The 22,530-nt window shown below is 44.1% G+C and overlaps 1 protein-coding gene across 6 annotated transcripts in view; it reads left to right on the top strand.

Moving 5' to 3' along the window:
• The window catches only part of Ge-1 (Enhancer of mRNA-decapping protein 4 homolog Ge-1), a 222,399-nt gene that overhangs the window by 102,237 nt on the left and 97,632 nt on the right, over window positions 1-22,530 (top strand). For 3 of the 6 annotated variants that reach the window (XM_055063694.1, XM_055063698.2, XM_055063695.2), the window contains exons 13-16: window positions 2,730-2,759; window positions 4,597-4,687; window positions 17,915-18,012; window positions 18,456-18,530. In XM_055063694.1, coding sequence (XP_054919669.1) covers window positions 2,730-2,759; window positions 4,597-4,687; window positions 17,915-18,012; window positions 18,456-18,530 — 294 coding nt within the window. The remainder of the gene's footprint in view (window positions 1-2,729; window positions 2,760-4,596; window positions 4,688-17,914; window positions 18,013-18,455; window positions 18,531-22,530) is intronic. The other 3 variants (XM_055063696.2, XM_050195844.3, XM_055063697.1) reach the window with 2 other exon arrangements.

Genomic DNA, 22,530 nt, shown 5'->3' on the forward strand with positions numbered 1-22,530 from the left:
ACAGTAATACACATTCTAATCTCGTGTCCACATCTCGAAATGCATAGACAAAAGTACTTCTGCGTATTGTACAAGTCACACATGCCATTTCTCCCAATGTTGATGCTAGGAGATGATGCACTGATACCTCTGACTGATATGATCGCCTTCTTAAGCTAAACAGATTTTTTAAGTAAGCTTTAATTAGTGCAGGGTATGCTGCATTTACTAACGAAATTTTATCACCTTCTGTCAGGCACAGCATAGCTTTTGTCGCTTTTGCACCATTAAACAATATTTGACTAATTAACTAATCACTCCTGAATGCATGAACGAAACGGGAGAATTCTGCTGGTCTGAGAATTGCACAGTGATGTTCTGCACACTGCTATTGAACGCTGCCGAAGTTTGAGTTTGATGTCTGATAGTTTTGTTAGGTCCGAGCTGCCTTGTAAATTTTATTTCGAATTTCTGAAAATGCCTAAATAATGAGAAAATAGAGTTTGGGGGCAAATTTGTTTTGGCCACTTGTGAAATGCTAAAGTGCCATTCACTGAATCCGGTTTGGAACGAGTGTTTTAAACTCCACTGCACACAGTGAATGGGCTAAGCAACTTTGGTCCAACTGCCCTCTCATGTCATTGGTGAAGGCAAGCATATCTATGTGCAAAGAGTCTAGCTCAGCCATTGCCTCACCAAGCCCATGAGTGGGAGGTTGGTCTGAGAAGTAGGCAATACAAAATCCAGAAGCAAAATGGGTGTCTTATTTACTCCGTTTCCGTTCACAGCAACCATAGTCAAACCATGCTATACAGGAACAATGACGCCAATTAAGTGCTGCATCCACTGCACTCAGTTTGTGCTTTTATTCTTTGTGTGAATTACAGTGGAATCTCGATGATACGAATCTCACGGGGTCACGAAAAATATTCGTATTAGCCGAAATTCGTATCATCGAAACAAGTAAAACTAGCTAAATTAAAGTCAGAGGTGAACTCACTCAGGCACACGTATGTAAAAAGCATTTATTTCTTGAAGAAAAAATCTCTAATGTCCTTCAGCCTCTTTTTCTTTGTCAGGTCACTTAGCAGACTTTGTTCACATCCATAAAAATGCGTGGACGTGTCGTCGCTGATTTCATCTGCGGCCATAGCACGCCTCAGAACTTCGAGCGCGTGCAGCGTTTCAGCCGCCGGTGGTGGACCTTCGCCGTTGCCCACGTCTAACACAAAGAACGCGGTCCGAAGCACAGCAGCTACTCCGTCCGATGGCACGCGGAAAAGGAGGAAAAGCAAAAAAGCAACAAAAGCGCCACTGCTTCAAACTCTTCGTGCCCAATCGCGCCCTCCGCGCTGTCCGGCGCCGCATCCGCGCCTTCGCACGAAAAGAGAAAGGGAGAAATCGCGTGACTGCGCGCTGTTCTCTTTCGCGGCCATCGGTGAGGTGGCGTTAATAAGGCGAAAGCTTTGGCTCATGCTCGCGGTCGCGTCCGTCCGTGCACTGGAATCGTGCTAACTGTGGCCTCTCCTCCACGCAGCGGCGCAACCTCCTCCCCTCCTTAGCAACCGGCGCGCCGGTGGAGGCGCCGCTGTGCAGAGCAACCGTGACGTCACACAGTTGCGGTAGAATGAGTGCGCGCACGTCGGCCGTGTGTCGGCGGTGGCAGCTGCACCGCCGCTCCTTCGCCAGACGTCTCGTTGCAAATGAGTGAGTGAGACGCATGGCTCCGAAGCGGCCCATTGATTCCTCGCCAAGCGGTTCGGGGAAGCGGCAGCGGACGCCGGATTCCCCCAACATCAAACGCCAGAAGAACAAGGAGCGAATGCACATGCGACGACTTAACATGTCACCAGATGCGAAAGCAAGGGAAGCAGCACGGAAATGCCAACAGCGACTGATTAGATCGCCGGGTATCAAAGGCAGGGAAGCAGAACGAAAGCGGCAGCAGCGAGAGGCGATATCGCCGAACACCACAGCGAATGAATTGGAGTAAAGACGGCAGCAACGATTGGCTATGTCACCGAACAGCAAAGCCAGGGAAGCGGAGCGCAGCCGGCAGCAGTGTCTGGCTTTCACCAAGCACACTTTAGAATTTCCAATGTCTTCGGTAATTTTTGTATCAACCGACGCGGGTCGAAACGTTGCAAAGTAATGGGGCTCCGCCGGGACCACAGAAAAATTCGTATCATCCGGAAATTCGTATTAGCCGTGATCGTATCATCGAGATTCCACTGTACCTTAACCATACAGACATTTCTTTCCGACCACTTGAAGCTGCTCTTTGATGAAACAATATTAGTGGCTGTCTTGCATTGTACTTTCTTGGGAACCTGTTCATTACCTAATTAATCAAACTATTGTTGGATCGTTTCAACGTAGTAGAAGCATGTAAGGCATTGCAGATGCTGTAATAAATTTCACTTTGTGTGTGTGTAAGGGGGGGGGGGGGGTTAGTCGTGATATTTGTGGGATGGAGCTCTATTCCATGAGTAAAGAGGCAAGTACTATCTATGTCACAAGTGTGGGCTGCTTGGTCCTGTAGTGGGTCTTGCGAATGCCAGCTCTCCAAAGACAGATATTAAAAATAATAGTTTCTGCATTCTAGTTTTCAAAAAAAGATCATCATTGCTATGAAATACTCGCTACAGAGCCAAGCAACGGTTAAGGTATGAATGTAGTAACCCTTATTTAACCTTTTTAGGTGCTTTGCCTCCTCTTTCATTTTCCATTCTTAACCTCCACATTTACAGCGTCTCGTCCCCAAGTGAAGAAGCTTGCACGTAAGGGAATGCTCATAACATGGATCACGCATCCTGCTTGGGCATTTTCATTCTGTGTTTGCATGTTGTTGCTGTGGGTTTTTAAAATATTGTTCTTCTGGTTCATTTCACCTCAGTAGTTGCAAATAATGTTTCTGCATGGTATTATCCAAAACGAAAGCTCCGAGATTCTGACGGTGAAATGCAATGACACTCGTGTACTTAGGTATAGGTGCATGTTAAAGAACCGCAGGTGGTTCAAATTATTCCGGAGTCCCCCACTACGGTGTGCTTCATAATCAGATAGTGGTTTTGGCACGTAAAACCCCATAATTTAATTACAACTTCTTTTTCTTTCTTTTTGATTCTCATGAGCCTTATATTTCCTCGTCTACATCAGGCAAATTCAGCATGGCGTTTGATTCTTGCAAGTGTGTGCACTGAATGGCAAGGCATTTTTGTAGCAGGTTCTTCGCATGCTCTTTTATGTCTGTTTCTGCTGTTGTGTGCACATTTCATCACTCTGGTTAACGTGACCAGAGGCCTCTATTTAGGTGGAACGCATACCACTGTCCCAAAGAAGCTGTCGTTTGTCCTGCATTCGTCCTGCAATGCGCGAACTTGCTGTAGGCCTCCAGATGCGAGAACTCTTTACTGTCGGCACCAAATGTGGTCAGCCTATGTGGCACCGATGAGTGCACGGAGCGGTGCCGATCGTCGCATGATTCGAATTACTTGCTTTTGTCCATCGCACTGATTTGCCTTAACGAGCTGGTAACCTACAGAAACCACCTGCCATAAAGATGGGAAAGCCCTCCTGTCTTGTGGGAGAAAACTGGAAAGCAAAACTTTCTAAGCGATAGACATTGCCATTAAGCCCAGTATGACCCACTATTGAACGGAAAACCTCATTGGTATTTAGGACAACTTCTCCATTTCTTAAGCTTCAGTAGGGGGAAAAAAAGCACTTGATTCTATTTGACTTAATTATCAATAAAAGATATGGAGGCCTGCATATATCAACTAATTTATCAATGCTGGCATACTAATTTGGTGTTCCCTTTAATAACAGTATAGTACTATACTATACACCTCAATTCCCAAGTTCCTAAGTTACCGATAGCTTGCTATATTCTTATGTAATGTGAGTAGCGTCTTGAGCAGGTGCAGCACCCTGTTTTTTTGCAGAAAATTGGTAAACATAAGAGATTGTGCTAAATTTTACCATATTCAATTCGAAGTCTACTATTCGATGTTCGCACACCCCTATCTAAAACAAAAAAATAACCCACTGTTGCGTATCGGGTATATCACTTTCTATGGGGTTTGATACTTGTTTGGTGTGGCAGTTCAAAGCTCTTGCATCATATATGCCTGGTGAGCAATATTGGTCTATCTCATTGCCATGCTTGTTCTGCGCAAGCAGCAGCTCATCATCGCCATCACATTTCAGTCAGTCACTGCTGCAAACCTGCTGGCTGGTGCAGACAGACATGGTCTGGTCGTGGCCTTTGAGATTGCACTGGCGCAATCTTGGGGGTACACCACCGCTACCTCGGAGGCCACACATAGCTGCGCCAGCGTGTGCACCAGTCTGTGTGGCGATGGCGAGCTGCTGCTTGTATGCGGGTACACGCTGCTGTGTAAAAGACCAGTGCATACACTTCTCTCACTGCGGCGCACTGCGCAGGCTGGTGAAGCAAGGCACAGCTTGTTAGATCGCATTGGCACTGATGTAACCTCGGAGGCCACTAGCTGGCCAAGCCAAACTGGCGTGGTCAGTTTCTGCTGGTCTTCTCAGTCACTCATCTAGGAGTTGTAGTACACTACTATATTAAGTTACTCGTCTACTTTACAGAGCCCGAGGAGGCGGATGCCGCAGATGAGGATCGCAGCTCTGAGAAGCTTCAGGAAGGCACAATGGTGCGCCTCTATTGGATGACCACAAAGTGAGTGTTGTTTCAAGTGATTAATACATTGTAAAATTTATCACTGCCTAAGAAAATAAGGGAAGCCAAAGTGCTAATTCTCTCTATCTCTCTTCAACCAATCAAAAACAGCAGACAATGAAGTGAAGTAAGGTGTAGGGGAATATTAACTGTTCTTTTTAATTTAACTGTAGAATTAAGGATGAGAAAAATGAAAATGGACGAAAAGATAACTTGCCACATGTGGGAGGCAAGCCCACATTTTGCATAGGATGCTTTACCTTTGAGCTATTGCTCTGACCGCCTTTCCTGTCCGCTTTCTTGGTTATTGATGTACTGGATGTAGCGTTGGAAGTGTTAACTGGCACCACTCATGGCCAGGGCAGCCTTTCATCTTCACACATCACATAATATAGTAAAAGCTTGTTAATTCGAAATTTCGGATAGCTTGAAGTAGCCGCCACGGTCTCTTCAACAATGTATTGAAAGCAATATGTAACACATCCCGCTAATTGACACTGAAATCCGCACCGCCACCGATAATTCAAACTCTGTGCCATCATGGATTTGGGAGAGTGTGCTAATGCGTGGGAGCACATTGGTGATGCTGGCGTCGCTGCGCAGGCCGCTCAGCTCTGCTGTTTCCATCTGCGGCCCTTTGTTTAGGCTTGACTGGAAAGGGACACGTTTGCTCCTGGCCAGGCATGGCCAACGACTCTGTTGCAGAGCGGTTCTCTCCCTCTCTCAAGACCTTCAAGATAAAAATGCGGACGCAGTGCTGCGTGTTTCTTTTTTTTTCATTCTTTACATCTTTCTATTACATCTTGGAGGTTATGCTCTTTCTCTACGAGGTGTTCTGCTGAGAAGGAGCATTAGGTAACGTCTGAAACATGGCAGCCGTAATGTTTATCGATGCTCGCAGTACCCAAAAGCATAGCCTTTGAGATTCGTGGCTATTGGAGGCATGGTGTTAGAAGTATTTTAGGTGGACGAATGGCGCCTCCGGAAAGGGGGAACTTCGGTCCGCGTCTTGTGCAGGAGGCCCGAGATGGCGCCACAGTACTCGTGGCCGATGCGAGGTGTCATGCGTGGTCGCTTCGGGGCTGTGAACACCGCTCGAAACAAATAAAAGAACTCAGCGTTCACGCTATGACGAGCGCAATAAGGTAAAAACGGTGAACAAATACGAGATTTTGGTGATACAGCCATAGATATCTTTTCAATATGTCAATTCACCACCTCGAATGTTCGCGATAGGGGGATGTCTTCGCATTCGGACATTTGAAATCGTGCATTTAGGAATATGACACTGAATAAGTAGCGTTGAAATATGACAGAAGTTAGTTTTGTTTGTCGAAGTAATGTTTACCTAGTTAGACAAAAATAACGTATTAGCCGCAAACGTACTGTCGAGTGCTGTCTCGGACATTCGAAGCAATTAGCGGTCGTTGATTACGCATAAAACATGTGTGATGAATACAACCTTTGTTAACGCTAGTTTGTTGCACTTAAAACAGTGAATTTTAGCGAAGTGAGTAGTATGAAAACACACGTGAAAAACAAAAACTATGACATCGCCTTTGAGGCAGCAACATCACTGGACTAGTTTCGAAAGCTTGTGCAACTTTTGAGATTTGTTGCTCTCAATCTTTTTGAGTTGCTTGCAATATTGCCGCATCCGCACTCCTACATATGAAGAACTTGTGCCATGATGTCTACTTTATGTTCCTGACATGGAAATGACAGGTTGTAATTATCTAACACAAAGTGAATAGTTAAGTCATACGCTTGCTTATCGCCAGCGTGCTTCTGAAATTTTCTTTCAGTTTCTTTCAAAAGATGAAATAGGGCAGCATTTGGGTGCGTTAGTCCTCCTCTTGTTTTCAAAACTACAAGAGCTGCTTCAGCTCTTGACAGATCACCTGTTGCAGTCAATCCAAGCTTGCACAGTGAAGAATTTGTGTTTTTTAGGACTTTCCTGCACAGAAACCCACATAGATAGTAAATTATGCAGTCGGTGATGCTGTCTGATGCAGGTACAGAGTCAAATACATCATTACACTCAATGCCATCTTGCACGAATCCGTCAAGCCTACTCTTCAGCTCATCCAGCCGTGATTGACTGAGCACATCCTCCTCAAAAGCTGATGTCAAATCAGACAAGCTAAGGAGACGTGGCTCTTCACTGGACAGTAACTGGCAATTTTCGTACTTGGGTGGCTTTACGAGACTGTAAATGGATAGCATGCTGTATAATTGCAAAAACGTCTGCAAGCAGGGATGTTCATTTTGGCCTCCAGCTTGGCGTATGACACCAAAAAACTTTTCCAGAACGTCCTGGTTAAAATTTGCAGTTAACACATATTTGAAATCACATTTCTTTAACAAGTAGTTTGAGAGCTGAATTGTCGACAGAATAGTCACTCACAAGCCCTCAGGTGTAGTTTGCGAGAGAAAACTTTGAGGGAGAATTCTTCCTGCCTTGACCTCTTCCTCCCAATCATTAAGCCACTGTAGAGAGGATTCCAGCACTTCAAAATCCTTTCCGCCTAATCTAAGACCTTCCTTAGGGTGTTTGCGATTCATGGCATCAAAAAGGTTGTTAATTCGCACTGTGAAATCGACGGTGCCTTACATATTCAAGGCCTGGTGTACCTTTGTTTGAATACAACTCTAAACCTTTCGCAACACTAATACTAATTTCACGGCTTGCTCACACGAATAGCATAGCTTCTCGTCGCACAAAAAGAATGAAAACAAGGGCACAACGTGGCACCAACTGCTTCGACTTGACGGGGACCGCTCGTCCACAAATGCGCAATAGGAGCCGGCTCTCCCGATTTGTCGGCCCCGCGACCGTTCCTGCCATCTGGTGGCGTGATGGAGCGGAGGTACCGAAGTTCAACGCAGCGAGTGCACGGCGGTGGCCCTCCGTCGTTCCACCTGTACTTCTAACGCCGTGATTGGAGGTATCCCAGCATCGCTAGGATACGGGTTTGGCCACCGGCACCTGTACGTATAGATACAATGCACTTTATTTATTTATTTATTTATTCAATACTGCAGGCCCAAATCGGGGCCCAAGCAGGAGGGGCAGAATACATAAACATATACATATATATTTACATAAATATTTAAATATTTATCGGTGGCGGTGCGGATTTCAGTGTGAATTAACGGGATGTGTTACATATTGCTTTCAATACATTGTTGGAGAGACCGTGGCGGCTACTTCAAATTATCAGAAATTTCAAATCAACAAGCTTTTACTATATTATGTGATGTGTGAAGATGGAAGGCTGCCCTGGCCATGAGTGGTGCTAGTTAACACTACCAAGGCTATATCCAGTACATCAATAACCAAGAGAAGGGGGCAGTGGGCTTGTTTACCGGCGGAGGCGATGCGGTCAGTGGCTCCGTGAACGGCAACAATATGCGCTTCTACGATAGCCAGAGTGTTGACGCGAGTGTCGGCTTCAGTGAAATGTGGGAACGGTGGCATGGTGGTGCAGCGGCCCATGCTACACCCGAGCACATTAGCCTAAGTTGCTGATCTGCGTCTGTTTGCTGCGGATGTTGTTGCGTGGGTTTTAAATACGTAAGCATTTCTATGCCTACCGAACAAAAAACTTGCCCGTACATACATTCATTGAAATGACCCCTACAACACACATAACGGCAGAGGCTAAAGCGCTCAGCAAAGTGAAGCCAGTAATCCATACATTCATTGAAATCACCCATACAACACACACAATAGCATATGTTTCAATAAAGAACAAGTTCAAAACAAGCATCCGAACGATATTGCTGTACATAAGCAAAACAAAAGTGTAACTGCATAATGATGATTAATAATAAATGCAGAAGGCTACTGTCACACGTGAAACGACTGAAGTGAAACGCGGAAATATTTAAGCCATACAATTTTATTTTGGCTAAGCAAAGTAGATCACCGTAGTCACTTATCGACCGCAGTGTGTTGAATGTAACTTGGACACGCCGTGTAACGCTTAATCACTCTACACTTGTATTCTTTTAAAATATTGTTGTCATTAATTTGGCAGAAATTAGTTTACTGGTGAAAGTGAAGGCTAAGCTTCCTCTCCTTCCACCCCTTCTCCCGCCACCGTCTGGCTAGTGTACCTGCATTTTCTAGCTCGGCTAGGAAGTGCGCACGATTTTCTGACGAATTCACTGGTGGACTGCCTATAGTGACCAAAGGGAAACACTTCACAGATTATTCTATATTTAATTAGGCTAATCTGAGCATCTAGTTTTCCAAAATAAATACTTGCAGTATCCAGCAGCTATGTTTTTCTATGAGCACGGCATATCGTGCACACAGAAGTATAGGAGGGAAATAGTGTGATTTTTTTTAATTAAAGGCATTACGCTCCTTAAGGTGCGTAGAGAGCATCCTGCTGGGTTTTGCAGAGGACTCTTAACAAAAAGCATTTCAGTATCATCCTACTCTTCTCAACCCTAAGCTCGCTCTTACTTCAAAAGAAAGCTGGAGCAGAACTACATCCCATTGCACTGGCACTGGTGGTCGCATCTAGCCACCTCTTCTTGTTGATGCCTTTCTGCATGGAAGCTGCAGAGTTCCTACAGGTGGCCTTTCTCCTGATATAGAAGTGCAGCTGTGTAAAAAGTGGCTGTGGCATCAGTGTAAGAAGAAAGCTGTTGTAGAAAAAGGTCACACATGTCCATTACACTATCTGTAGTGACAAAACTGCAAAATAAGCAGAATTAAGCAAGAATAGTGTGGCGAGTAAGAAAATAATTAGGCTTTATGAATATAAATTTTTTGGTTTGAAGCGAAGTGAATATTAATTAGTGCAGAACAATATTGAATTGAATAGTTGTAATAGTTGTGATATTTGTGTGAAACGTTGGCACAAGTACCAGATGTTTACAAATAAAAAATAAAAAAGGTTATTTATTTGCAAAGAAGGAAATGGATTCATCTCTGGCATTGGTTTATTTTCAAAGTACTTTTATCCAGATATTTTCATACAAACATGGAAGTTCCACATTCTTTACAATGCCTTCAACGCAGCAAATTTGTTTAGAGGCCCTGGCTCCCTGTTCGTCAGTCTATATGAAAACTCGGAACTGTTGAGATCGCGGTAAGGTTTCGCGTTTTCGAGTCGTTGCAATGTAGGTGATGTCACGAAGTGCGACTTTGACTGCGTGATGCCGGCAGTTTAGGCTGTGTTGCACAAACTTAGCTTGGTGCTTTTCATCCATGCAATCGAAGTTCGACCTTGACTGCGCGACGCTGGCAGTTTAAACTGTGTTGCGCAAATTTAGCTTGGCACTTTTCATTCACGCAAACGAAGTGCGACCTTGACTGCGTGATGCCAGCAGTTTAGACTGTGTTGCTGAAATTTAGCTTAGTGCTTTTCATCCACGCAATCTTGCGTCATTCCGTACAATAAGTGCACAGGCGAACTTTGTAGGCTTGCTCGCCGCTGCTGCTGACTTCAGTGGAGGCAAATGCAACATTTTGCCACCTACTGGCTCCTCCTCCCTTAACTGTTAGGCCTAACCACCGCTGCTTCATTGGGTATCAGTGAGCAAAGTTACGGTTTAGTATTGAGTCAATGCTAATTTATTTGCAGTCAAGCCGAGAAACCATCATGCATGTGAAAGCAAGAGCGCGAGGGACAATCTGAATGGCACTTTCACAGCCACCATTTTTAACAAAATCAAGCATGCGAATCCTGTCTGAAAAATCCAGAGACCTTACGTTTTTCGAAACTTCGGTCACCGTTATACATTGGTTCAACAGTGGTGCCGTACAGTCAATGTTCGTATAACAGAGCAAGTCCACAAATCATTCAGCAATTGTAAATGAATTCGTCTGTAACTTGTCTTGGCTATAAGCACATTGTGATGCGATTTGCTCATCAAAATCAAAAGTGCCAATTGTACATGTTTTTAAGTCTGTTTGTTTCATACAGCTACTGTCCAGAACATGGCATCAAGGATGTCTTTCCAGCTCGGAAATTGCTTCTGGCGCATGCAGTCAGCAAAAGCCTTCAAGATTAATTTCTTCTGAAAACATTGAATAAGGAAATTCGAGCCAAAGTGATTATAGAATACAGTCGCCGACCGTTTATTCGGACCTCACGGGGACTGCGGAAATATCCGAATAAACAGGTGTTCGAAAAAGCAGATTAAGAAAAAAAAAATAGAAATCCTTTATTTCCACGCACTTATTCGGGTTCGGCAGTAGGCTTGAAGAAATCGTGAGTGCGCCGTTGCACGCTATTCGGTTTACGCGCAATCAGATAAGCCTGAATCTCGGAGAGGGTCGTACGGTCACTATAGGCGGCTGAAAGCACAGTCACTGCTTGTGCACGCTCCGCATGCCACGGCAGCATAGCACATGGTGCGTCATCTTCCGACTCGAGTTATCGTCCGGCGGTGCAGCAGAAACCTGTCGAATGAGCTCGCCATCGTCGAGTTCTGCACATGTCAGTACAGCAGTGTCAGCACCTGTGAAACTGTCAAATGAGACGGTGTCAGGAATCGCAATGCAACCACTGCGCAGGTCTCCGCAAAACATTTTCCGCGTCAGTAGGGAGCACATCGGAAAGCGACAAATCTTAGGCCTCCCCGCACCCGCTTGACGGCATTCCCCAGCGCAGTCTGCGCGGGCACTGTCGGCGCTATTAGACACTTGACACGATGTTTCCGTACGCCGCGTTGGATCACTGAAACCTCGACACAGCACACAAAGCAAACACCACCGTACCGACACCAGTCGCACAAACGAAAAACCTGGCCTGCTCGCAGCGTCGTGTGCGAAAGAAACAAATCAGCTGCTGCATTGTCTTGACATGGCTTACTAAGCTGAAACCGGAACTGCTGTACGGCCACTCTATCGAACCAGGCAGAAACGATGATGAGCGGGGATTTCCAGTAGCGCCACTTCGTGGGGCAGCAAGGAGGCTCTGTTCAAAACAAAAATGGCGTTCAGCAAGTCGAACTATGCGCCGGTCAGAGTCGGTGCATGATGCCCTCGATCGAGTTGGCTCAAGGAGTGTCCAAAAAATCAGACGAGAGCTTGCAAGGTGTCTGAACTTTCGGCAGTTGTTATACATTATGGTCTATGGAGAGAATGGCGGTGCCGCAAAGCTGACGGAATAATCGGGCATGTCCAAATTTTTGGAGTCCGGAAAATCGGTCGGCGACTATAGCATAATATTTGATCGAATGTTCCGAAATACCAAATAGTTGCGCAAGCCTAAAAATTATTCAATTCAAAGCTGCTGGAAATGAGCAAAAAGGAGCATTTTCTGTCAGCCTTATTGCGCTTTATGGTTCCGAGCAATCTAAATTATTTTATTACGGAGTGCAATTAACTGCGTGGTTGATACAGTGTACTCCCATTAATTTGACATTTGACCTAATTTGAATACACTGGAAGGTCCCGGCAAGAAAGGTAACATCGCTGTGAAAGAAAAGCTTGTTTAATTCGAACACAGCAGCATGCCACTTCGGGTAATTCGACTCTCACTGTCACCTTGTTAGATGTGCAGTGATTCCGAAAAGCTTGAAAACAAAAAAATTCAGATGGCGCTACTGCTTCTCAAGGCAGCTGCTTTTTGATCCTTTATTAATGACCGACGCTTCCTCCGCCCATGAAGCCATCCGTCTCCCACTTCTTTCGTTCAAGTCGCTGAGAACAAAACTGCAGAACTTTTCTTTTCCATCTAACGCTAAGGCAGCGTTTAAACATGTCGGCACTCTTGCCCACTTGCTGATTAAGTCACGCTCAAGAGCAAGCAGCAAAAAGACGTTAAAGACAAATTCAAGCAATAAAAAAATTTGAATTTGTTCGCCATTTGTTATTCAACATTCAACCTTTTGGAAAAGTCTACCGAATCTTGTGGCCCTGCAAGGATCGAATGAGTAAGAGTTGACTGTAAATTAAACTTGAGTCTAAATGGAGAAAAAAGGCGAAGCTTCAGTTACTCTGTGCCTTTAGTGTCTGTTTGCTTGTGCCTGCATGGGCTGTGGCTGTGGGTAGCTTTTTAATGTGTTAGACGGTGGAAGAAAGTGTGTGATTTAAGTGTGGGAAGTTGGTCACGTGGTGGAGGTGTATTATGTATATATATAGTGAAACTGACGGTGGTCTGTTCTGGACCACTGTCAATGTCACTTCGCTCTTCGAATAGGCAGGACATGTGTCGAGTGACCTTCTGAACAACATTTGCAATGTGGTGTAGGGGGTTTAAGGGGAGATAAGGGTCCTGAAACCTTTTATTTTTCGACATACGTTGCTTAAATTTTGTGTGGAGATATATTGTAGAATGCTGATTTTAAATATGTGTTTAGGTTTAAAATATCTCACTTAGAAGAAAAGATATGACAGAATACAATACTCTTAATTAGGTCCTTTCTTACGGACCTTTTTAATAATTTCTCATTAAAATAAAGTGTTTTTAAGAATATGTAGACATTTACACAGGCCCACTGTATATCCTAAAGCTAAGCGAATACCAATAAAGTAATTGTGATTATCACAAATAAATCGCAAAGTTTGGGGAAAAAACAATGTGGCAGCAATTAGCCTACATTTGATCTAATTAATAATCTATCACATTTAAGAAGAAACTGAAAGCATTAGGATATAGGCGAGATATTACTAAAAAAATGATACCTAGTTCACTGAAATCAGTTGACGTAAACATCATCAAAACTTCCGTAAGGCAAAAGCACTTGGCGGAAAAAAGAAAGCTGAGAAAATTGCATTTAAAGTTCTTTAAAGTTTTACTGCTACTAGCTCTTTTGTGTATTGAACAAATGGAAAACCTTTGCGCTCTAACATGTTGCCCAGGTGTTGCTGAGCACTTTATTGCACTATTGAATTGACTCTTTCATTGTGATTGCGAAGCGGTACATATTTTCAAACCTCCCTTTTTCCTAAATACTTCTGAAGCATTTTTAACCAATTTACTTCTTTCTTGACGTGTGCAAACCTATTTTCACCCCTGGACTATGCAATATATATGTATTTGTGATTGCTACAAATGGTACATTCAGACACTAGGAAAATGCTTTATAGTGTAGTCCTTCAAAATCAACTATTTTGCAAAGCAAAGTTCAGTCCCCAAGACAGTTTTTCACCCATTCTTCCTCTGATAAGGCAGGTCACAAAAGGGTGTGAAATTTCGTGAAGCCGGGAATGGTGAGCAGAGTATTGCCACTTGACTCGCACTAGGTCCTGCACGACGCACGAGTGAGCTGTCATTGGGAGACATCTTTGAAGAGCACCTGCCAAAAGGCGTTCAAAGAGTGTGATTTTAAAAACACTGTCTTTGAGCACTGACAAAGTTATGCCATCTATGTAGTAGAAAAATAAACTAAGTGGACGCATGTCACTTTGGAAATGAGAAAGTTGCTATGGAAGAGCTGATTTCGTCCAACGCAGTTTACCAGTATTCTGGTGATGAGTGAGGGCCGTCCTAAGCATTTAGGAGCTTAATTACTGATGTCACATTTTTGAAATTGGAGTCGAATTTGCTTGTTTTCTGAATGCTTGTATAATTTTTTCTGGTATTGTACTTTTACACCTGGTTGGGCAAAAATCGGCCTACAGTGTCTTGTAAATAAACAAGTTAGAGGTGGGTGAACATCAACTTTGTTGAATACAAATCGAATGTGCATTATAAATACTGAATTTTGAAAAGACGCATGTGTTTATATTTTCAGCATGATTGTTTATTTTGGTATGCAGTGGAATCTCATTGATACAATTCTACATAAAAGTTCTTTTGGGATAACACTTTTTTTTTTCTTTACCTGGCCAACATTCCATAGGAGCATTGTATTTTCATTCCTTAATCAGATAATATGACTGGACTTTTACTGATATTTCCACAGCTAATAGCTTTATATTCCTGTGTACTAGACTAAATAATATTCCAAAGAACCACGAAGAACGTGTTAAAGGGAAACTGAAACACTTTTCGGAAAAAATGAGTTTCCTGCGGCATTCTACAGTTTTTAGTCCATTGAACACGAATAGAAAGTTCAAAAAGGGCGGAAATAAACGCAAGTGGCTGTTTTTTGCAAGAAAACGTGCACCAGCGACTCAGGGCATCACGCGAACGCGGCTGTTGCCCGTGATTGGTCGAGGCCGCTGTGACGTCATTCATGGGGATCGCGGTCGGTGCCACCATATCAGAGCGTGTATAGGTGTTCTGTGGTAGCACGCTGTTCTGGTCTGGCTTCACAGATGAGTTGTAAGCATTATGGAACGTTCTCGCTGTCTTGGACAGCTTGTATTTTCGCCTTACATGTTCGAACCGACAGCCGATACAGAAAATGATGGAGGCAGCGACGATGTTGAGTGTGCCAACAGCGAGAACGATGTGTGCACCTTCTCGCGCATTGGAAATATTAGCTGGTACGTATGTTTTTTCATGTAGCTGCACGTTGCAATGACAGGAGAAAAAAAACACACTAAAGTGTCACTGGGAACTTGCTGCTGGAAGAATGCCAAAGCACTAACTTCTCATTAGATTGTAAACACGGGTGCAATTAATTCCACGATGTCAAGCACCTTGCCGCTGCTTGTCTAAAGTTCGGCGGTTTTTTGAGTGTTGATACACGATCGCGAACATAAGTACTGCGTTTCAAAGTGTGCACATACAGTGCTGCGAGGTACAGTCATGGAAGTCGCTTATCATACACATCCAGATCGAGATGGCTTGGGGGATTATATGTGCAATATTCAGACTATGGTTCGACGACTTGGAATTGTGGCTCGATCAAGAATCGGTATGCGTGCTGCATGCTAGTGTTAACATACATATATTAGGCAGTTTTAGCACCGCCGTGTGGTAAACACGGTAACTTTACGGTAACTGTAAACCGTACGCCGAATGTCACTAGGCAAGCCTAGCAACGCTAGCAACAACGCGTTTCTGCATTGGTCCTCAGGCTATCTGGCTACGCTCAAACTGTGTTACCAGACGTTCATGGCTGCAAATGTTTGCATTTCTCGAGTGCATCAATGTGGGCACTGGAACACCGGAGTTGGGATACCGATTGCCCGCATTGTCAAGCTCCGATGATAATCCCTGTCGTGAAAATGGTCCGAGCACAGCACAGTTGATTTCGTCGGCACGAAATTGTCTCTCCTCACCGCACGGACCCACTGCACTGCAAGCTTCTTGTCCTTCGGGAACATGTGAAACACCACATCGTCTCGCCCGCATGTGTTCGCACAGCTGAATGCTGCACAGAATGAGGGCATGTTGGGCACCCTTGGCTGTAGGCACTCATGCAGCACAGAAAGGAAGCACAGTTAACGAAAATCGCGAAAGAAAGCAAACGTCAGCGGCGGCAGATCTCCTGTAGCGTCGTTTAGTAAAGCGCAGGGTGGAAAGAAACATGTCAGCACATGCCACCACGCCGGTCCGCCGGCGCGCTCCCCGGGAATGATGTCACTTTCGCCGGGTCTCTCCTCCGGCTGCCTCCTCACCCGGCAGTCCGGGAAGCGATGGGGGCATGTCCGCGGGGGGGGATTTAGAAAGCAATTTCCGCCCCTTATATTAAGAAAACGAAGAAACAAATTTCATAACCGTAAATTAATAGTTCTGTTCTTCCCAATCCCAGCAATTCATGGAATTCGAAAACAGTTTCAGCTTCCCTTTAAGCCCCAGCCAAACTGGAGGAAAAACGCACACGGCGCGCCACCGGCAGTAAACGCTGCTGCGGCTGTTCGGCCACATTGAATGGCAGGGCCCCACTGCTACGTTCAGTGAGGAAACAGTGTCTTCTTTTTTTAGCTTCCACAAGAACTTTTTTATAGAGATAAAAAAGAAGAAAGCTCAAATTGACAAATTCAATGTTGCTCAATAAGAAACATTGCTCTGCATAACATGTTATGAGGAGCTGCATCACTCGACGCCACACTGCCTTTTACTATTAAGTTTGTCACCAATTCCGCTATTTTCATACCTCTTGGAGCTTGCTTTGGGTTAGGCTATTTTCGGATATGCTTTATTTACCAGTTCCCATGAAAATAGTATCGGCAAGATTTTACTGTAATGAGGTACCATGCCTGTACTGACTTGTACAAGAAAACAGCTGTCGGGAAAAAGAATGAGTTTTAAACCCACGATCACTAATTTTCATCCAGTAAATATGAAGAACCAATCCTGATTGCTATGCAGGAATGTGTTTAGCATGCTTTGGGAGGCATTTATTTGTGGCATTTTGTTGCACTATGAGTTATGGGTGGTGCTCCGTCTACCACTGTGCGTTACCTGTGCGCTGAAACCAACCGGTATTTCGAAAGACACTTTTTAAAGGGCCAGTTCGGAACTCCGTGCAGCATCTGTAACCGCCTCTGGTCTCTGTGACCAGAGGTACAGAGTTTAAAATAGCAATGTTTTAGTTTTTGATCACAGGCACAGCGTCTGAATGACAGCATCTCAAAATGCTAGCTGTCACGAGGTATGAAGGTGAGAACACTCCCCTTACTATCGTGCGCCCGTGCGGTACCACCAGTAACCCACTGTGCAGGTTTTACCACTATGTTAGGCTGCACTATCTTTGAGATCGGGCCATGAATACGGCCGCTAAAAAACATAAATTGTGGGAAAAAAAAGAACCTTCTCTTCTCGGCTGTAGAAACATCAAAAAAGTACCTTTACAAGTTAAAAAACACTGCTTGTAGCATAAGATAAAGCCGCTACATGTCTAGACTGCATGCAAAAATTACAGGTTCTCATTAAGGCTTCCGCCGCAAAACTGTAAAGAAAGCTTGCATGGCCCATTTTGTTTCTGCATCACTCTGGAAAGTTTTCTCTTCACTTTCTATAATTTGCGATTCTTTCTTTAACAAACTGAGAACAATAACCAGACTTACGTAGTCAGTTGTTGCGAAATATTTATTTAGTTTTGATTGTTCGCAATTATCAAATTACTTATTTTTGACTATGACTAGGTAGTGTGTAATATTCAATTCGTATTAAAAACAGTCACATGTTCACCCACCTCTAAAAAAAAAAAAATCGATTGACTTGGTTTGAGCCATCATATTTTTCCTCCAGCGTAACATTTAAACCATTTTCTATGATCTGGAACAAAAGCCAAGGTAATTAAAAAATCAACTAATGTGACCCTCTTGTTTGCAGTATTGATACTATTTGACTGTCAACCTACTTTACCACTAGGAAATATTTGATATATGGTTCACTAGTTGTTTCTCTCTTATGCCAGGTCCATTCAAGCCTGCCATATTGTATATCCTACTTCAACTATTTCTGCTGGGCTATCATCTGCAGTGTCTCTTAGCACACTGTCGCAGCACTCTGGAGGCAAGTGAATACATCTTGGTCTCTTAAGTTTGCGCTAGTTGGCAGCTTCATTTATTCATTGCACCTCTCTCTGTTATTGGGTTGTTGCATTCATTTTGTCATAATGTGAGCAGTGGCTGGTACAATGCATGGTCTGCTTAATGATCAGCCATCTTAAAAAATTATTTTGTGTTGTATAATCATGTTACCAGCCATTCTGGCCTACCCTTACAGTATTTACGTTAGATTTGTCAAGACAATTAGTCACAGATAGTCTTGCAGTTATTTGTGTTCAAGTAAGGTCGCCTGCTCCTACACTTGCCTGTGCCATGCGGTGTGTTGCAGAGATAAGCAAAGTGCCGAGAGCAGCTTTGGTTCTGAATTCCTTCTATCCATTTTGAGATAGAAATGACTTGTGATTTGCTGAAGTGTTCAGATGTTTTTGTTTTTTTACGTTATTTTAGTGTCTGGCTGCACAGACCACTTGTCTGATGTTAGTGCTGATGCTGACGATGATGAAAGGGCTGGGAAAAGTGAGCGTAAGTTATTTTCTTCTAGTTAATTGAAATATGTGTGCTTTGATTTACTGGTTTGGTTGCAGGGGCATGTTAAAAATTGCTCTTTAGTTCAAATTGGACATGATACAAATGGTTCAAATGCTTTGAAAAAGGTCAAAAATCGAATACCAAATTGTGGATTTTTACATGTGATGAACATTGGATAAACAAGGCACAGGTCGGCTTGTGAGCAGCATTTCTCCAAAGGGACTTGCCTACATCAAGTCCCTTTGTCGAAATGTTGGCTACAGGCGGGCACATTTATTGTTCACCCGCTGGAAATCATTGGGCCTCTTCGATTATCAGTCCCTGACAGTGCCGGACTGCTTGGGACTGCTGTTCGATTTTCCCGAACAGCTTCGAAAGCTCCGCCCACTAGTTTGAGAACTACCAGAATTGTGCTTGTTTTACATGGACCAGAAATCGTGGACTGTCTGCAGAGTCTTGGAGCTGTCAGCAAATTTTTGCTCGGACCAGCGCAAGTAGCTTGCAGAAGACTGCTGTTTGAAAAAGATACCCACAGCATGTGCCGCTATGTTATGAAAGACGCCGTGTGCTTCTGCATACCGTAAAAACCGGACTATAGGTCGGACCGGAATATAGGTCGATCCCCCAACTAACGAATTCTAAAAATGAAAAAAAAATCTTTTTCAGTGGCAAAAGTACCGAAAGACATGACACCCTTACCTATAAACAAATTCGACTCAGCGGGTTGCACAATGGTGACAGTATTTATTTAAATGCTGCTCGCATGTGCACCTGGCCATGTTTTTAGCGATATCGCGCGACCATCGACCCGCGTGCTTGTCAACACCGTATTAACGGCGATGAGCAGCGAAACAAACGAGATACGCGCATGTGTACACATGCCCTTACTTTCGCTATTTCGCCGCTCCGTGCCGCGATGATGAAAGGTGCTGACAAATACGCGGGTCGACGGTCGCGCGATACTGTTAAAAATTCGTCGGGTGTACAGTACACAGAAGGGCACGAAGTCGGCAAGCGCTACTCCGAATCAGAGCAACACGTTTGAACAGAGTCGGATGACGAGTGCTTTTCGCTGTCCAGTCCATAGGCGCGTGCGATCTCTACCGCTTTCAAACGAATGCATTCGACAACAGGCAGCGATCTTACACGCAGCTCTCGGACGGACTCCGCAACCTTGCCTTCCAGTTCTGCAGTCCGCTGCGATCCGGCCACGAAACGACGTTTTCTTTTGGTTGCTGCAAGTTGTAATACGTTGCTTTTACCTCCGTCACTACTGAATGCTATTTTCGGATACTCAAAGTTCGCGCTGTGCTGCCAGGTTGCCGTGGGCTTCCGCGTACTCAATCGCCTTTTTCTTGAAGGCGACGGTGAATTGACGTCGGCTTCCGCTCATTTTGAAACAAAATGAAAATGCAGCCTTTAATTCATATAACTTTGCGACAGTGGAAACGCAAAATGCCGGTGCCACAATGTCGCCACGCCATAGAATAAAGAACTAACGCCGCGCTGCTGATGATGGCGATGGCGGCTGTTTACTTCATCCGCCCATTGTTGCAAGACTTCCGTAGTTTTTCCGCCAATGTCCGGTATATAAGTCGAGGGTCGACTTTTCGCAATGGTTTTTTGAAAAAAAGTTCGACCTATATTCCGGTTTTTACGGTATTTAGCGCTTTCCAGGCTGCAGTTATTGTGCACTCGGCTATCGCGTTTGTTAGATCGGTGCTTTGTGTACCACTATGCTAGCTTTTCACGAGCCGTGTAATTGCTGCAGCATAGTCTTTGTCTTTTTTAGGTAGAAAAGCACAGTGATCAGGCAGGCTTGTTAAAATTTTCTTACTGCATTTCACGAAATCGTTCATGCTTAATGCTATATGTGTAGTAAACTGGTAAACCGGTGAGATTCATCTTTCAGGTGAGTGAAACTGGTGTGCGAGGAAGCATATCATATTGCATGTGGCTGTTTCTCACAGATAGCTGCCATGGTATGCAATCGGAGCTTTACCAATTGCTATTCACATATGTTGATCCCTTCTGTTGCCAAGTTCAAGCGTTTGCTTTTTGACGATGGTGCACATGCGCTCTGTCCGAGTCGCTTGTCGAGCCTTTCGTAGACAGTCTCGCGAGCTTTGGGGATATCGGCGGGTGCTTTCTGTGTTAACAGTGACGTGGTGCGATCGCAATGTTCCTTATGTTCGTGTAGGAATTCTGTTTAAATTTAGAAGGAAATGGGCTACCTTAATTACAGGATTTAAGTGGGGCGAAGAGCGAGAGTGCGACTCAAACTGTGCTTTGCGAACACATTCTTCACACCGGGGCTGCGATTACACTACGCAAGCTGTGTTGGCGGCATGGCCTCCCAGGCTGCGCCATCTCGCAGCCACGCTAATGTTTTCACTGAGTAATCTGGCTACTGAGTAGTCTGGAGCAGACAGACGACGGCAGCCAGGAGGGTGACTTTTGGCCATGGTGCTTTCGAGTGAAGCCTCGGACAATGCTCGACAGCTGGATCAGGTGAATGTGACGTGCCTTTTTGTCATGGTTAGTCAGAAAGCTGCAGTCGGTTTGCGAACAGTCCGGGACTGCATAATCGAAGAAGCCCACTACATGTCTACAAATTCCTGTGACCTTTTTTTATATGTATATTATAATACGGCAGAGAAATTAGTCTGCACTGCTTAATTCCTTTTCCATTGAAAATTGAGATCCATAAATTTATCCTGATTGTTGCACTTCTACTGCAACTATTTTCACCTCTAATTGGAGATTGTAAATTTTTCTTGATGTACTCATCATAATGGGTGGGGTGGGAGTGGAAACAATGTCTGTATGGTGCATGCACTCTGGTCATTTCGTTAGTCAACCAAATGTACATTAGTATTCACGTCGTGCATGCAATCTGTGACCTTAAATTATGGGACACTAAGGGCAAATAATAAAGCAGTCTAGATATCATCTTTCCAGAAATGTATATTCAAGAAGCAAGGCGTTGCTTCGGGCTAGTCTGTAATCTATTGCTGTTAGATATTTAGCACTGTATTTTAGGACGAGCTAAAATATTTTTGCCTTTCATCTCATGTTTTAAGTTAATCTTAAAATACCATGCTAAAGGTCTAAGTGCTATGTATATATTCACTTCACCGTAAGAAACCACTACATTGAGAAAATCGTGACAAGAACACCACTCTCCTTTCACAATTTGTATGGCCGGTGACAAAAAAGCCCTGTTCTTTATAAAAGTGTTGCTTTATACATTTCAAAGCACTTTTATCATTTTAGCTTGACGTAACATATGCCTTTAGCGTCCCTGTAAAGGGCAACTCTTGTGATTTTTCTAAGTACATAGAGCTCCGTGAAATTTGAATAAGACATTTTTCTTGGGTTCATTGCTCACCTGTGCACAACAGTATGAGTAAGAGTTGCGCGGTTTTTCCGTAAAGGAATTTAGATAGGCATAGACACACCTTGTTCTTTGAACTGCTGGTTTCTGCTTGCCACACTGTGCTTGATACCACTGGTACCTGTACGTGCTGAGGATGCTGTAGGTCTTGGACACATTATATGTTCCTATTAAGAAGTGGCATCAGGGGTCCACACTCTGGCTTACATGATAGTTACTACCGTATTTACTTGCATAATAAGTGCACTCGCGTAATGATCGCACCCCTGAACTTTGCCATGATCGCGTTTACCATCTGTCGAATGCTATGCGAACGACTCTTAAGACATACCAAGCGGTCTGCACGCACCAAACATTCTTAAGCAGATGCCCCATTTCATTCCTTTTATCACTTTCCGTATGTCCATGAAAAAAAAGCTACAACCAAACTTGCCTTGGCAAGTTTGGTTGTAACTTTTGTAGCTTTGTAGGGACAAAAAGGCGCCTTTTGATTCTTCTCGTCTGCACTCATGGGCAGACGACAAATCGCCAGCGGCAGCGATAGTAGCCACATTTACACTGATACATTAGAAGTGTACCCTATTCATACGCCGACGC

The sequence above is a fragment of the Dermacentor andersoni genome, chromosome 1 (assembly GCF_023375885.2).
Source record: "Dermacentor andersoni chromosome 1, qqDerAnde1_hic_scaffold, whole genome shotgun sequence".
Taxonomy (NCBI): Eukaryota; Metazoa; Arthropoda; class Arachnida; order Ixodida; family Ixodidae; genus Dermacentor; species Dermacentor andersoni.